The 17,344-nt window shown below is 45.9% G+C and overlaps 3 protein-coding genes across 3 annotated transcripts; all 3 read left to right on the top strand.

The window, feature by feature from the left end:
* Positions 1–708: 708 nt before the first annotated feature.
* LOC131880585 (ceramide synthase 5-like) lies at positions 709–3,140 on the top strand. Its single transcript, XM_059227251.1, has one exon. It carries the CDS (start codon positions 1,294–1,296, stop codon positions 2,374–2,376), a length of 1,083 nt encoding a protein of 360 aa, XP_059083234.1. The 5' UTR covers positions 709–1,293; the 3' UTR covers positions 2,377–3,140.
* Positions 3,141–4,757: 1,617 nt separating this feature from the next.
* Positions 4,758–6,704, top strand: LOC131880584 (aldehyde dehydrogenase, dimeric NADP-preferring-like). Its single transcript, XM_059227250.1, has 5 exons — positions 4,758–5,064; positions 5,131–5,395; positions 5,474–5,903; positions 5,975–6,306; positions 6,387–6,704. Exons 1-5 carry the CDS (start codon positions 4,835–4,837, stop codon positions 6,630–6,632), a joined length of 1,503 nt encoding a protein of 500 aa, XP_059083233.1. The 5' UTR covers positions 4,758–4,834; the 3' UTR covers positions 6,633–6,704.
* A 2,635-nt stretch (positions 6,705–9,339) lies between these two features.
* Positions 9,340–14,573, top strand: LOC131879977 (uncharacterized protein C05D11.1-like). Its single transcript, XM_059226465.1, has 5 exons — positions 9,340–10,230; positions 11,028–11,283; positions 11,559–12,237; positions 12,310–13,593; positions 13,667–14,573. The coding sequence occupies exons 1-5, from the start codon at positions 9,854–9,856 to the stop codon at positions 14,293–14,295; spliced, it is 3,225 nt and encodes a 1,074-aa protein (XP_059082448.1). The 5' UTR covers positions 9,340–9,853; the 3' UTR covers positions 14,296–14,573.
* Positions 14,574–17,344: the final 2,771 nt, after the last annotated feature.

Genomic DNA, 17,344 nt, shown 5'->3' with positions numbered 1-17,344 from the left:
CTATTTTGTCAGCGCTCCAACAGTTTCGTCATCAGTCGATCTGCAAATAATGCCAAATGCAGGGAATGAACATATGCCCTTCTTCCCATTCTCGGTCCCGATTTGTACATTTTCATATTTCAGTGGCTGGCTCAGACTTGAATTCAAATGAGATTTTCCCCCGTCTTGAACAGCAAAGGACTGGTTCATGCCTAAATTTTGGTGTACGGAAAGCAAAGTAGATTTGATTGCGTTCTGGCCAGGTCCTCAGGAGTACAGAAAGGTTTTGACACGATCCATTCAAAGGACTGCTTCATAACACGCCTGTCTCTAGTTGTGAAACCAGCGAAAGGTCACTTGTCAAGATCATACCCAAACCAGCACTCAGTAGTTTGACTTCCGACCTTCACAAACAGCAGTGGTCTCCCCCAAACACATAAAATACACTTGAAGGCCAATGTGTTTACTGATGATCTCGATGGGAGAGCCATAATTACTCTTAGTAATATCAAGGTAAGATTCCCCATGGTGGCAAAATGAGCAAATAATGGCCGGGACGTCAAACCGACTCCTATTAAGCGACCAGTTCGTGTTTTGAGTACATCAACAAAGGCCGATCTTGTCAGTCAAAGGCAATATACTTATCGATCGGGTGCTGTTCCCCTTGTTGTCGTTCGTTTGACCGCATTGCGATCGAACTTGTCATTGTGTGGCCGATGAAACTAAACGCTCACCAAAGTCATTATAATATCGTTGGCCATGAGGTGAGTCCGTGTGTACGTAGTCGTGCTTCATGGCGTGACCCGGATCCATATTGATTGCCTCGAGTGCGAACAAAGGTCTCTTTGAGGGTGCTCAGCTCCGGCTCTCCAAACACCAAGTCGAAGAGCACTGTTCATTCCACACCACGGTTCGTTGAGGAAGTAATTGCCACACGCGCCATAATAAGGATGGATCGAGGGACGTTTCTTTACGACAGGGGTATTGCTATATACGAGCACGAAATGAAATTGCCATCAAATAATTGAGGGCCGAAGAAGGAAAGTTATGGGGAAAGTAGTAGGTGGCAAAGCCGGCAACGTGAACATGTACACTTGGTCTTCTGTGGAGCGCATATTATTATTACGTGAACGCCTCGGCAACAGCTCGCGAAACTTGTTCTTCCCGTTCACTTGTGCAACTGCAGCAGTTTTATCCAATATCCAGTGACTATGGTGGGCTAAGCTCGTCCCAGGAGGGGAAACCTTCAATAGATTCAAAAACACAAGTTCGAGTGACCTTCGGACAATCCGCTGAAAGGCCTCTTCGAGCATCATGCTACAACCTATTGTCAGATGTTTCCAAGAATTCTCCGCCCGATTCTGGGACCACACATTCTGGTTGCCCCAAGGAACCACTTGGGCGGACTTTGAAAACCGGCCAGACTTTGCCCAAACTCATCAGCTATCCATTCCTGTGATATGCGCTTTGATCGCTCTTTTGGGACGGGTGCTCCTTCAATGCTTTGTGTTCCAACCCTTGGGCCGTTGGATCGGGCTCAAGGACCGATTACCACGGCCCCAACATCATGAAGGACTTGAGGCCGTTTACCAGGCCTCCAAGCCCAAGAAGATGCCTTCCACTTCGACGCTCTCAGAGCTAGTCGGATGGTCCGAGACGGATATCCTCCAATGGTTTCTTGAGCGTGCTAAATATGACAAACCCACCCGGATGGACAAATTCTGTGAATCTGCCTGGAAATCCTTGGTGTACGTCAGTTTGTATGGCTACGGTAGTTATGTGCTATGGGACAAGCCATGGTTTTGGAACATCCTGGAATGCTGGCACCAATATCCACATCATAGCATCTCCAATGGAATATGGATGTACTACATGGCCGAAATGACCTATTATTGGAGCTTACTCATCTCGCAATTCTTCGACATTAAGCGTTCCGACTTCTGGGAGATGTTCGTACACCACATTGCCACTATTCTTCTCTTGAGCCTGTCTTGGGTGTGCAATTTTGTCCGTATTGGCACGCTCGTCATGTGGGTCCACGATTTATCGGACGTGTTCCTCGAATCGGCCAAGATGTTCCGTTATGCCGGCCGGGAAGCCATTGCCCATTTCTGTTTCTATTGCTTCGCCCTCTCCTGGATGATCACTCGATTGGGCCTCCTTCCAACTTGGATCTTGTACAGTGTTGTGATTGAGTATGTTCAAATCCTGCCCATCTTTGGCGCACATCAGGTCTTCAGTGCACTACTATCCTGTCTCTTAGTGCTCCATTTATTCTGGGCCTACTACATCTTTAAAGTCGCCTACTTGGCCTTCTTCAATCCAGATGGCGTCATCGAGAAAGACCTTCGGAGTGATACTGAAAGTGGCGACGACGAGGATAGTGACTCGCCCTAGCGGCCGAGGCTGGAACTAATCATGAGCATGTTCCACGTTCCAATGTTGCAATCTTAGGCACCAAATCGGGGTCAACGTGGCACATCGTCGCAAAATTGTTGTTCATGAATTGATCTTGCCTTTAAATTTGCGAATTACATTCCGAGTCCAATCTAGTGCTTTTCAGAGTTTTGAAGCGCTAACACTGCAGACATTTGGGAGTATCATAGAACAAGAATACGAAATACCCTATGTGTGAGGTTCTCCTTCCCATCTCATTGTACTCTCTCCAGTTCCATTTGGGTGTCCCCAGGGGAGGGGATGGAGGATGGCGGAAAAAGAAGACGAAAGGGAACAAAGGATCGGAAGAATTGGAACCACTGGAGCCACGACGAAAACGACGACACATTGTACATCATGGGCGGTGGAGAACTGGAGGAGGGATGAAGCGGAAGAAAAATGAAGTGTCCAAGCGACAACGACGACAAATTACTTCTTGGACCCAATGCCAACAGCGAGCCCGGGAACGGGAGACCCTTGCGTGTCGAGCCCAGAAAAGGGTCCAAATTGCTCCAAATCCAATAAGCCAAAAGTCATCATGAGAGCAACGGAAGAAACAGACCGAGAAAGAGATGAGTTCAGAGGGAGGGACCAATGGACCAATACGAGCTCTAGAAGCGTGCTTAACATGTAGTACAGCATAACTCCGTTGGGCAAATGAGACTGTTTTGAGATTCCTCTTTTTGATCCTCCTGTTGATTAAAGGGTCCTTTTGGACTCCCCTATTTCATGCTATTTCCTTAATACTTTTAAATGGCTTTCCTTCCCAAGAGATTTGCATATTTCCCTGACGGGCACACGGGAGGAAAAAAACCTCAGGCAAACCAACCACCACACTCTCCCGGGCTCGTCAGCCTCACATCCTGGAATTCATAAATACGGATAAAGAGCAAAAGGGAAAGAGCATGAAATGAGTAGAATTATATATCCTGGTCGAGAGCAGAAGAGAACAGTAATCTCATTTCCATAGCCTCGTCGTCATCATCGTCATGAGATCCCATCTCCAGGTGACTTGTTTCCCATTGAATAGCTTTGGAAATTGAAAGGATCCGGGAGCTCTCATGAAAATTGGCCATTTCCTTGTGATGGATACACACAAATTTTTTGGGTATACCTCAGGACTGGCTTTACCCTACCCAAACACTGCCAAAACGAATCACTGCCATGGAAATCATTTCCAATGCTTCGTTATAATCTGGGAATGATAATCGGACTTTCGAATAAAGGCAAGATGTTACTCTGCTGGAATGAGGCTTCTTTGCACGTTCCACCCCTCGTCGTGAGTTCCGTGGAATTTGGGACAGTGCAACATTGCGGTAATCCCACCAGAGGGATTGTTGAGTTATACATGTAAAAGGTTTGAGATGAATTGCCTGCCCTCAGTGCTTCTTTTTTGCATATTAGCTCTCACGTTCTCATGTTATATGAGGAGCTCTCAGAATTTTAAGAGAAGGGATCTATTTCTCATGTCATGAGCAAACTGACTCGTCCTCGTTGTCTTGAATACTCTCCTAACCCGCCTTGCCAATACAGCATATGAATAAATTCATGAGACCATGTTTTCCAGGCTGTAACGAAATTTCCTTCCTCGAGTATCCACTAGAATTTGCTCTTAGGAATCTAGGGTGGCGTAAATCATGGCATCCCTGAAACGATATGTGAGCCTAATTTTAGAATCCTTGGTCTACCTTTGTAAATAAACAGTATATTCCCATTTTAGTATGTAATCTTCAGGAACATTGGCAAATCTATATAGATCTCTTCCTCCTTATTTCCGGCTTAGACGGGATCCCTTTCCTGAAATTTTCTTGGATCACTCGAACAATCAAATTCATCCTTATTTTCCACTTCCACTTTTAAAAACCCTCTCATACTGCATTGGGTAATCACTCGTAAAAAATTTAACGCAACTCACTTAAATCGCTTCAAAAAAACGCACCCATATCGGTCGAAATTCTCTTGGATTCACGAGAATCAGGGCTGTCCTATTTTCTGTCCCCAATTCCGATCCCTGTTTTGGTGGTCTTGGTCATTTCAATTTGTCTGATCCTAAGCGTGCTCTCGCTTGGATTTACTTTGGTCTACTCGGTAATTTCGGATCTCGTGAGCGAAAATTCTCAATGAAGGTCTGAAGAGTACTCGCTCGGAAAAGGACCAGAAGGCTTAGACTTCAGAGGTCAAAGAGGCAATTGCTTCCTTATCTAGGATTTATTGAACATTCTTGAAGCACCATTATGTAAGAAGGCGTGCGAAGATAAAGCCTTAGAGGTGCAGAGATCTACACACTACTAGAGTGTACTTATCGTCATTGGAACGAGATAACTGGACGCATTTGAGAACGTAGTGATGCTTGTCAGTTGTCCTCGAAACGAGTTTTGGGAACAAGTGAGTCAAGTTCACAACAAACTAATTGAGGAAGATGGGTTCAGATTACAAAGCAGTGGTCGACTCGGCGAGACGGACTTTCGATTCCGGTAAAACCAGGGAGAAATCTTGGCGCATTGCACAATTACAGGGTCTCAATCGACTTTTGATTGAGAATGAAACGCTTCTATGTGATGCTCTCTACAGAGATCTCCATAAATCTCGGATGGAGTCCATGGGATCCGAGGTGGATTTCGTGAAAAATGACATCATCGGAGCTCTTCGGTAGGTTTGAAGGATCCAAATATCAATCACTACTTATCCGGATGAGTCCCTTTTTCATTGAATTAGGGACCTGGACGAGTGGATGGCTCCAAAACCTGCCCGCAAAACGCTTCCAACTCTCTTGGACTCCTTAATGGTTGTTCCAGAACCTTACGGAGTGGTTCTGGTGATTGGAGCTTGGAACTACCCGTTGAACCTGACTCTAACACCCCTGGTTGGAGCCATTTCTGCGGGAAACTCGGCCATTTTGAAGCCCTCAGAGCTATCTCCACACACTGCTCGTGCCTTGGAACAACTCATTCCGAAATACTTAGACAACGAGTCGATCAAGGTACTAGTCAAATCAACCAGATTGGATCTAAAGTTCAGACAGTTTCTTTATAATTTCCATATGTAACATGTTCAATAGGTTATCAATGGAGGCATTCCGGAGACCACTTCCCTTTTAAAACAACGTTTCGACTACGTATTTTACACCGGAAGCACACAAGTGGGAAGGATCATTCGACAGAGCACGAATCAGTTTTTGACCCCTTGTACTTTAGAGCTGGGCGGCAAAAGCCCAATCTATGTGGATAGTACGGTTGATATCAAGACCACCGCTAAGCGACTGCTTTGGGGGAAAATTGTGAATGTGGGACAAACCTGCATTGCTCCGGACTACTTGCTTTGCTCCAAAGATATCGAGAAGCAACTCATTGCCGAGTTCAAGCCTTTGCTGGCCCAGTGGTTCCCCAAAGGTGCCAAGGCCTCCCCTGACTATGGACGGATTGTGACAAAAAATCACTTTGAGCGTCTGAGCAAACTCGTCAAGAGCTCTTCCGGCAAAGTGGTATTAGGTAATGATAACGAGAGCGTAACATGCCATGTCCACCAATAGTGCCTTCAGTAACCCAATATGAATTGACAGGGGGGGAACAAGATGCAGCTGAGCTGTTCATGGGCTTTACCGTCCTCACCGATGTCTCACCCAAGGACGCCATCATGCAGGAGGAGATTTTCGGACCCATTCTCCCCATAGTCAATGTCAATTCAGCTCAGGAAGCCGTGGACTTCATCAACGGACGTGAAAAGCCTCTTTCACTCTATTTGTATTCATATGATAAGAAGGTCCAAGACCTGTTCATTTCACGGACATCCAGTGGGGGATTGACCATCAACGAATGCCTATTGCAATTAAGCATCGACTCCCTTCCATTTGGGGGAGTGGGGAATAGTGGTATGGGCGCTTACCATGGCACGGTAATTACCTGAATTGGCATTATTGATTTACTTATCTGTTGGTCAATATTCCTTTTATCACTTGACTTCATTCCATTCAGGCTTCGTTTGAAACCTTTAGTCACGGCAAATCCGTGCTCATCCGGGATTTGGGATGGTTGGGCGAGACTTTGGGATCCGTGAGATATCCTCCGTACACAACTCGAAATGAGACCGTGATGAAAATGCTCTTGAAGAACCGAAAGTTGCCGTCCTTGGGCGTGCTCGGATATGTGGGTAGCTTTGCGCTCGGAGCTCTAGCTACCACGTGGGGCATGGTTTCGTCGTTCAAGGATATGTGGGCATAAGAATGACACAAAGCATGACACAGAGATAAAGAGAGACAGACAGAAAATATACGACCTCTAATCGACGCCTCACTCGGCATTTATCTCGTTTTCCTTAGAGGATTAGACAAATCCACACACATGGTCTGGCTTTTTACCCTTTCAGAGTGAATGAGAAAGAAACACCAATTTCCTTGGTATTCAACTCGTTGACAAAAGCAATCAGACCCCCTTTCATGAAATGAAGGAGAAGAATGAACAATACGTGAAATTTCCCGTCCCAGAGAGGACCATAGTCCACTGGACTCGCCGACCCATGAACCACTGAGTGAACCTTTTGTTATCTCGGTCATCTCGATTTAAATAGGACATCAGGAAAGATATAAAAGATGCTTAGGCGGTCATAAATCCATAACTCCTGAATGACCGGCTTCTTCCATGAGTTTCTCAAACTTACCCCTCTCCGGTAGATTTTAGAGAGTGATCCAATGGAAGAGCTTGGCCAAGGTGGTGAGAAGTCTTTGGCATCTCAATTTTGGGTCTCTCAGGGACTCTTTGTTTCCCTTCCACTTTTTAAGAGAGTCGAATTGGACCTTTTCGTGGTGAAAAACGGCCCCTGGCCCCACCCAGAAATCCCACAATGGACATAACTTAAGTTTACCTTCAGCTTCTCACTTTGGCATTGCTCAACTTCTTCCTCTTCCTCTGGTAGTGTTTCACTGGTTTCCACTGGTGGATGGAACCAAAAAGAAGAAGTGAGCAACTTATCTTGGCCTTTGGTCGGAGGACCTTTCAACCGACAGTTTTGATGGGTGAGATAAGTGAGTATGTGTGTGTGTGGGGGGGGGTAAAGGGTGAAACTTTTGAGAAATTGTAAGTAATGTCACGGCACTTGAGTGGGCGGGGAGGGGGCAGGTGAGCAGGCACGTGGAGCCCATTATCTCTGTCCTCGTGGAAAGCATGAAAAATTGGAGGGCTATTTCTCATTTCTTTAAAGTTGCCAGGAACGCAGATATGAAACACTGGAAAAGCGGAGAACACGTTTCATTCATGGAAGCTAGTCCTGCTAGTGCCTCTTATTTACATAAACGGAGTTTGGTTCAATAAATTACCACGAGCAATTAATTTGCCCATTCAGAGTGTCACAACATTGAAAAGAGCGTTTGATTGGCCATGTTAAATGGTTCCAAGGTCTCCCCCGAAACTTTTCACACCATAGATTTGCAACCAGGCTAGATATAGAGTTCATAGAGAATTAATGAGATCTGTTGGGCTTGAGTAGAGTTAAGCAAACCCAGCCGTCCAGACTCGAGAGGACTTGAGTCTTGTAAGTGAATGAGGTGAATTTTCTCCGATTCAAATCCTTTATGAACGGACGTAAAGAACTGTTTTTCATATTTACATTGAGTGTTCTTATATTACACGTTAAAATCGACATCTGGACCCAGATGGCTATGCGTTATTCACGTGTGACTGAAACAAGAGCCATATATTTTGTATTTTTTTGACCCTCCCCCTACCTCGGAATTACCTCGCAAGTTCATCACAATTTGCGAGGTAATCCCTTCTATCCCTTTCTCTTAGTTTGCTTACTTGGAAGTCGAAGCGGTGGTCAGGCGTGGGTTATTTCCTTTCCTGAACCCGATTCTTTTGCCCGACTTCTCGAGTCCGGGTTCGTGCGAGTCGGGTAAAACCCCACCTCTAGGTTCGGGCTCCTGTAACTAATCTACCCTTCCCCGAACGGCATCCTTGGCAGCTGTAATTCAAATCAAGAACATCAAATAAAGTTCCATTAGTCTTCCGACTTTCCAGTGTGTAGTAGGGTCTGAATCTCTGAATGTCACTTTGGCATTGTCAAGTGATGTGTTCGTGCCGTATGCGGGTATTGTCTGAAGTGGTTTGTGTGTTTGTGAGCGTGAGTTTAGGGGACGGTTCAATGAATAAAGTACGTGTGGGGTGTTGTTTAGTTGGTTGCACGTTTGGGCTGTGAGCAGCAGATGCCGTGAAAATCGCACACTTTTCGATTGAATTCGACGCTTTTATACATGTACCAAGCCAGGCTTAGCATGAGAGAGTATGGTATAAACAAGAAGCATCGTCGACAATTGAGTGAATTACGACCCAAATTCATTCGAGATAAGCATGCATACAAAGCTTGTACGGGAGTACGAGTACTATTGAACAAAGATTTGAATATGGATTGGTTTGACCATGGGATCCGTCCGACCGCTACACTAATTATGCTTTGTTGATCAGGGATTTGGAAACAATCATACGGATAATTAAAGAGAAGGGTGGGTCCAGTGGTGCTCGAGCATGTACTACAGAACTCACATGTGGCTGGTTCCCAGATAATCATCATGCAATCCATGGTGATCAACCATTGAGTGTTATCCCGGTTCAAAATGTTGATTCCGTCTACTTTGCTCGGCAACCAGTTCTATCACATACATTTCCAAATATTTGACCTTGTCGCGGACAGAAATAAGCCTGAGATAATGATCAAAATGAGTCCTGTTGGGTGGGGTCAAGGGCAATTTGGAATGGTACCATGATTGAAACGGGACCGCATTCTAAAAGCTAATAGCACTTATGGATATTTCATAATTCACCTGCTGATCGAACCTCGCTCATTGAGGACTCGCGAAAGAGCTCCCGTCAATTGGATTGAATTATCAGGTGGATTAAAGGGAAATTTTTCCCAATTCTCACCTCTCGCACTCCATCGTCCATGAAAAAGCTCTGGGCCTGTTTCCAAGGTGTTCAGAGCACTCTATTGTCCGGGTTGGTTTGTCAAAGCGCGAGGCGTGTATTCACCAGAAATCACTGGATTGGCAATTGACAAAGCCTCAGAGTGCTCTGTCCAACTCAAGCGGGTACCTGTACGATCATCCGATTAGGAATGAACACTGCCAGAACTTATGGACATGTTCTAGCGAGTCATGCCTTCACTATTTTCACCCCACCAACTGTGTGACCCGAGAGCAAAGATTGCGATAACGCTGCCATGAATTGCAATTTGATTTGACGCGGAATTTGACACGTTAACCAAGCATCATCGTACTACTAGATTCCAGCGATCTCTCTTTCTGGTGTGCTGTTCGGCAGTGCTCGAATTCGATTTCCACCAAACAGGTCGTCGAGTGCGGGAGTGCATGTTCAACGACAGGAGGAGACAAATAAAGATCTCACCTCGACCATCGTGTTCAGTTCGAAACCAAAACTAAACCAGATACCACAGGATGTGGTGGGTTCAACCGAGACTTGCTCTTCTGTGCGTACTACTCTCGTTTCCCATCTGCTGGGGAGTTCCAAGACCCAAGCCCCAAGACGATGGTAATGCCAAAGAGACCGATATCCCATCGAGCACAGGTGGATCAGGATCCACTCCTGGAAACGCATCCACCTTCTCCCTGAAGGACCAATGGGAACTGATCAACCATATGAACGTGAGTGGGATCCTGCCCGTACTCAAGTACAGGTCTAAACGGACTGGCCTCGTGGTCATCTTTGCCCAAGCGGAGTCGCCCATTGTCAATGGCTACTTTTGCCTCTCGACCGAGGCTCGAACCAACGATGGACTGCCACATACCTTGGAACATCTCATCTTCCTCGGCAGGTAATCGATCTAGGAAGAAGGGGTGCAATCAGGGTGAAAGGTTTTTTTTTAGGGCTGACCTTGTTTTTGTTTGTTAGGCATGCAACAATTTTTCGAATTGTCATTCTTCCACGAACCTCGGATTATGTTTTGATCCACTTTTCACTTCGGCTGTTTCAAGTTACTTTTTGATGATGCGAAACAATAAGTTTTAGTTAGGCCTCAAGGTTACAGGATTGTGCTGAAAATTCAAAATCGCCTTATGTGTTGGTAAGAAGGTCACCGATTGAAGGAAGTTCATTTTGTCATCAACATGGTGTTTTGGCAACAGTTCTTTTTGCATCAACCATGTCCTTGCTCAAGTAAACGACCATATTTTAGCCCCTTATTTACGCGTAAGAACTGAGGAAACATTCGTTATCATCTCATCCACACTTGATCAATAACATGTCGCCTCGATTTCTTACTGGCATTGGACCAATACAAAAAATCATCTGCTACTGTGAGACTCGTATACAATGGTTAATGCAACACATCAGCATTTAGCAGGAATAAACATGTTGGAGATCCATTCATGATTGGTTTCTAAGTCACATCAAAGAACTAAACTCAAACTCGTTCACCTCTGACAAGGATGATAGTCAACGCTTTTTCCAGTTTCCAATTTCCAGTTGCCAATTTGATGAACCAGACATTCGACTACTTTCGTAATAACTGGTTTCCGAGAGATTTCTTCTCGTTCTCTAGTTCAACTCACACTTTTTGAGCGTCACGAAGTTCAATAACTTGATCAATAGCAATGCAAACCTCTTTTCCAGCGAGGACTACCCGTACAAAGAAGTTCTGGATCTCATGGCCAACCGGTGCTTGGCCAGTCGAACCAATGCTTGGACTGACACGGATCACACGTGTTACACGGTCTACACTGCGGGATCGGATGGCTTCCTGAATATCGTCCCCGTTTACATGGACCATATCCTTCATCCAACCCTTCGTGAACAGGATTTCCTCACCGAAGTTCATCATATTTCGGGCGATGGCGATGATGCCGGTGTGGTTTATTCGGAGATGCAGGTACATACAGACCCTAATTCAATATGATCATTGATGATTTTGATCACCGGATGTCATCCCGGAAATCGTTTTAGAGCGGAAAGATTGTTGAGGAAACGATTTGAAAGGAAAATGTGGGGGAAATTGCTGGCAATGACCTTTTTGATAGAGTAGAGAAATTGTTATGGTTAGATGATTTTGGTGAGAAAAACTAATGGCTTTGTGCAGAGATGTTTCCTCGAAGTTGATCATTCTGAATGTCAGCACTTTTTTTCACCTTCAGATTGCACTTTCAGGGTGTGGAAAATAGTCCCAACAACATATTGTATTTTGCCACGGTCAAAGCACTCTATCCTGGCGTGAGCAGCTACGAAATACAAACGGGTGGAGTCTTGAAGAACCTTCGAGAAAGTACCACCATCGAGAAGGTTCGGGATTACCACCGGAAGTATTATCAGCCCAAGAACTTGCAATTGATCATCACCGGCAGCATTGATCCCGAAGATATCTTCCAAGCCTTGGATGGCGTGGAAACCAAGATTTTGAGCAAGGACCCTTACCCAGAACTAGAGCGACCTTTCCAAACCGATTACCCTCCCTTGAGTGAAAACATCAACAAGAAGATCGAATATCCTTCCGATGAAGAGGAGTCCGGCAAGGTGGCCTTTGCTTGGCGTCTACCTTATAACCTAGTGGACAATGTACAAAAGCTTCACGCCCTGAAGATTCTGGGATCCTATCTGACCTCGACCTCCGTCAGTCCCATGAAGAAGGCCTTTGTCGATACCCCTGACCCCTTTGGTACGGACGTGGATTTTGATGTCTACTTCAACAAGGATCCTGCCGTCAGTGTGGACTTTGAAAACGTACCCACTGAAAAGATGGACCTGGTTGAGCAGCGGTTTTGGGACACTGTCAACACAATCCTTGAAGATGGTCCCGACAAGCTTGACATGGAACGACTCCGCACATTGAGTAAGATTGCTTCTTCGTAACGTGTGTCTGAGCTATCGTTTGATGGCTCTGTAACGATCTATTATTTTGCAGTTCGCCGGAAGGAATTGTCTCGTATCGTCAAGTTAGAGAACAGTCCCCACTTGCTCGTCCCAACGCCAGCTATCAATGCCATGTTATATGGAACCTCCGAGGAACATTTGGCCGATTTTATGAACGAAGGGGAACGAAACCAGACTCAATACTTCTTGGATCAACCCGGAGAGTTTTGGCTGGAGATGATGAACCAGACCTTTTCCGGACCTCGAGTGTCAATTCTGGCCTACCCAAGCAAAGAGCTCGGCCTTCAAATGGAACAAAACGAAACCGCCCGACTAGAAAAACAGAGAGAGGACCTCGGGGAACAAGGTTTGATTGAGGCTGCCAAGAAAGTGAACGATGCTGTGGCCAGTCAGATCTTACCTTCGCGAGAAGTTTTGGAATCTGTGCCAGTGGCAGATGTGAAGAAAATCAAATATCGCACCCTCGAGTACTACAACTACACCACCGAACAGCAACCCAAGGGCTTCCCATTGAAGGACATCCCGTTCAAGTTCCACATCGATCATATCAAGTCTTCGTTTGTCAAGTCGTACTTTTTTATTGACCTGCAAAATGTCACCGATGAAGATCGTCCTTACATGGTTCTACTCACCGAGAGTTGGCTTCAGAGTCCATTGAAATTGGACGGGCAATTGGTGGCTTTGGAGGATGTGATTGGTCGACGGTCCGAGAACGCGATCAGTTTGTTTAATGATTTGGGATACAGAGGATCCACGTTCACTCCTGGAGCTCAGTCGTCCATGATGATGTTCTATCTGGAAACGCTCATGGAGAAATACGAGGACGGAATCACCCTCCTACGAGACAGCCTTTTTAAAGTGGAGTTCACCGAGGATCGTCTTCTCAGTCTCGTTAATCAGATCCTCAATGGGATCCCAAGCATCAAGTTGAAGGCGTCTACCATGAACGATGTGATCTTTGATAACATCTATTTCAACAATCATTCCATGATTCATCACGCCAGTCTGTTGAGACAACAAAAGTTCGCGGAGAAGATCTTGGCCGAACTCAAATCCAATTCTAGCCAAGTCATCAAGAAACTCTTCGATCTGAAAAACCAAATCGTCCAGCCCAAGAACGTCTTCGTCTACATGGCCACCAACATCGATACCCTCACCGAGACTTACGGCGAAAAGGCGGTTGAGGCTTGGACCGATTTCTTCGACAAGGACGACTTCGAATTCCCATCCGAGGACGAGATCCAAGCCGGACCCAATTTCCCATCCGAATGGACATATGCCGATCCCGATCCCAAGCTCCGCCACGCCATCACAGGTAATTTCAAACTTTTTGTGCGCCCTTCCTAGAAGCTAGAAACCCTCATTTGAAAACTTTTCTGTCCCCTCAGGAATCCCCGGGACCGAGTCGTGCTACCTGAAACAAGGCATCGACTATCCCATCCATGATTGGGAACAAGATGAAATTGCAGCCGTTCGCGTCATGCTTCAGTATCTCACCGACCAAATGTACAATCTCATTCGAGGCAAGGGTCTCGTCTACAGTATTTCACTCTCTGCCTCTGTCACGGAAGGACGCCTTCGCGTGAAATTCCACCGCTCCTCCCAACTCATCGGGGCCTACAAAGTGTACCGAGATATAATCGGCAATTATAGTGGCCAGGACGCACCTTGGGATCCCACCGTGTTGGAATCGGCGGTGGGCTCCGAAATTTACTCCTGGGCCGAAAGAGAAGAGACGCTCTCGGAGCTGTCTCAAGTGTCGATTAAGTCCATCTTGCGTAATGCCGGTGATCCGTATTATAATCGGCGTTTTGTGACCAAGATCGCAGCTGTCACCCTGGATGATGTGCGTAAAGTGGCCGAGAAATACCTGCCCGACTTCTTGGACCCCGACAAGACCCACACCTCCGTCGTTTGCGGGCCAAGCGACGTGCAATCGGTTACCGAAGATTTCAAGAAATACAAAATAGATCTTCACGTCATAGAAGACATTGAGAACAGTTTCGTCTCCGCTTAAGAGGACCCGGATATCGGTTTTGTTTAGTGTCTGGCACACTACCCTAACATGACATCACCTTGCTTCAAGAAAGCTAATACCATTTATTATTTTCCTCGCACTGACCAACCAATTCCCAAGCAATTGGCGTCCCGACATTTGACAAATTTCGTTCGACCATTTAGTACACAGTAAATAACCACTCCAATGTCATCGTTTTATTGTGACGCTGTAAACCACTTCTTGAATCCCCTGCAAGAAAACGACCCGAAATATACACCAGAAATTATTTACAAATACACAGTGCCTTCGTCTTAGCCCACAACCCACTCTAAATTGGAGGGGGAAATGGGTTTTAAAATGGAAATTGTTTCCGCCCTTCGCACACGCCTCGCCGTTGCAGCTCTTGTTGTTGTCATCACATTTAACGATTTCAAACCAAATTTATGTCAGTCCCAAGGGGTGCAGTCGAGCGAAGCGAAAACACCTTGGGGCAGATACACTTTCATAACAGCTTCTTTTAGTGAGGCTCGAACAGGTTTTGGTATTACCAAGAGATGAAACCATTTCCAATGGCATTAGGAACCGTTCCACAAATTCGGTTTTCGATCGAGCCTTGAAACGCCCATGCATTCCGAGAGAGAGAGAGAGAGAAAGTTTCAATGCTATTCACAATCATAGCCAAGAGGATTGTCATTCCTTCCAATGGAGCCCTCGTGGGGTTCCGATCCGACCAACAAAGGGCAAATGATATTTATGACCCAACATTCTCCACCTTCCGAATTTTCTTGTGTGTACTGCGGCCTTTTTTCACTTTTTGTTGTTGCAAATCCCCTAGGGAACTGGCCGAGCTCGTGTGTGGACTGAGCAGGCGAGTTTTGGGGGGTGAGTTGAAGGGCCAAGAAAGGTGAACACAATACCAAAACAAAGGCCAGAATATTTGTCTGGCTAAGTGCGAAGGAAGCCCAGATAATGAAAGACAGTTAACCTCCTCGTTGATCCTTGGATGCTTTGATGACTCGAGGAGGAGTCAGAATCCATCGTCTGAGATTGTTGTTCATTGCTCAACGATCCATGATTCAACATGTGTAATGGGAACACGTCGGAGATTGAGTGGAACCCCATAACGATCCTCGAGCACCCTCATGATAAATGAATCCAAAGTTTGTACGTAATCAAGAACTCGAGCCATCCCGTAAATAGACAGTCGTTCCAATCACATTGGGCAATTCAAGTTCCAAGTCCAACATATGGGAGATAAGATATGATGGTATTGCTCGTCCAACGCGTACAAATGGATAGTCCTCCGCACAGACACATAAACACACATAGGAACATATTTGGCACAATACACATAGATTTCGGCTACATAGACATCATTAGACCTAGTAGAAAAGAATGGATGAAAAACATATTTCGAGCTGCAAGTGGCAATGAAATCAACGGCTAGCATTTGAAACCATGATCACACTTGATTTTTTTTTTTCTTTTTCTCTCACTGATAGAAAATCAAAGAGCCTTTTGAAACTGTTTTCAATTGGGTATGTGAACGGTTAGTTAGTTCACTGTCAAGCGCAAGAGGCCAAGAAAACCGAACACTATCTGAAGACACTTGTCACTCTTTGTTTCGTTTGAAAAATACACATTCGTCAATGATCAGCAAACAATTCTGTCGTCAACTCCTTGGAGGCAGATGTCATATGCCCAAGTATAAACTGCTATTGATGGATGATTGATCGCCGAGCTTGCACGGACTGATTATCATGGACCCGGCTCACCCACATCCAGGCCGAATGGACTCTTCTTCAGGGCCACCACCACCTTGGAACTCGTTTCAACGAATTCAAGACGCTGCTCTTCCATTGGCTGATCTCTCTCCGCCGTCAGTTCTCCCCTTCCCGTCACTCGCGTCACAATCTTCTTTAACGGTAAATAGCCAGGCCATTTGCCGGTGGGTGGCGTGTGGCTCGTTTCGCCATGAGTGGGACAATGACCCATGACCAAAGTGGGGAGGGCTAATGAGGTAGTGGAGGCATTTCAAGCTATGAAAATCCGCTAAATTGCTTTCTTTCGTTCTGAATGTTCGGGGTCTTTTTTTTTGTTCTCGTCTCTTCCGCTCTCCTCGGCTCATCTGCAATGGGATTTGCCTGAGTCGTTAGTTTCCCCTTGTGGATTGACTTGCATTTGTTTTAGTCTCTTTTGACCGTCTGCGAAAGAACAGAAAAGCATACTAAACACCGCACACAAGTTGTGCTTTATTCTGACAGAGTCTTACTGAGGTTCTTCATTTGGGTGAGGCTCCGAGTGAATGTGGAGTGAGTTAGTGAGTGAGTGAGTGGCTTGCAACCTTCATCTTGTTCTTCTTCGTGTGCCATTGTTACGTGCATTCTCTAATACTGTGCCGGAGTGACTCGTTCATGATCTGTTGGGAATGAAGTGAAATTTCCCCAAAGACTTGAGCCCAGCAACTCTTGAGGGTTGCCATGGTACAAGCGATGTGGCCTCCAAGTGAGTTGAATGGACCACGAGCCTAGCACGATAGTCCTAGGAGGAGAAGTCGATGTAGAAGTGGAAGTAGCCAGCCACATTAGTACCAAGAAAGTGCAATTGTGTTATACGAAATATCGTCGGAGCAATTGCGAGCAAAGAGGATCATCGAACTCATCACCGGTTGGGGAATTAAACACCAAGCCCAGCCAAGTCATAATGCCGACCATGGTCTGATCGAGCAACTTTCAGCCCAGGATTACCAATGGATAGGGTTAATCAATGCACAAGAAGCTGAAATGGAGTGAGCACTCCTGCGTAACCGACCCCGGTCTCAACCACGAGCTCGATCGAGATCCCTATCGGAAGAAGCTTGGCATCCGGAGGGTCTTTGGGGAGCTCACTTGGTGTACTATAGGCCAAGCACGAATCAACCCATTGGAAAGGGATAAACATAGGGCCTGCTCGAAACCCTCCGTTGCTCTTTCGGGAGTTGCGAACCTCGAATTTCGTCGGTCTTGACTCTACCTGGTAGCTTCGCTCCCCTGGTCGTTCTCTTCGTTGCTTCTTTCTCCTCCCCTTC

This window comes from Tigriopus californicus, chromosome 5 (genome assembly GCF_007210705.1).
Source record: "Tigriopus californicus strain San Diego chromosome 5, Tcal_SD_v2.1, whole genome shotgun sequence".
Lineage (NCBI taxonomy): Eukaryota > Metazoa > Arthropoda > Copepoda > Harpacticoida > Harpacticidae > Tigriopus > Tigriopus californicus.
This window is presented reverse-complemented; position numbering and strand designations above follow the sequence as displayed.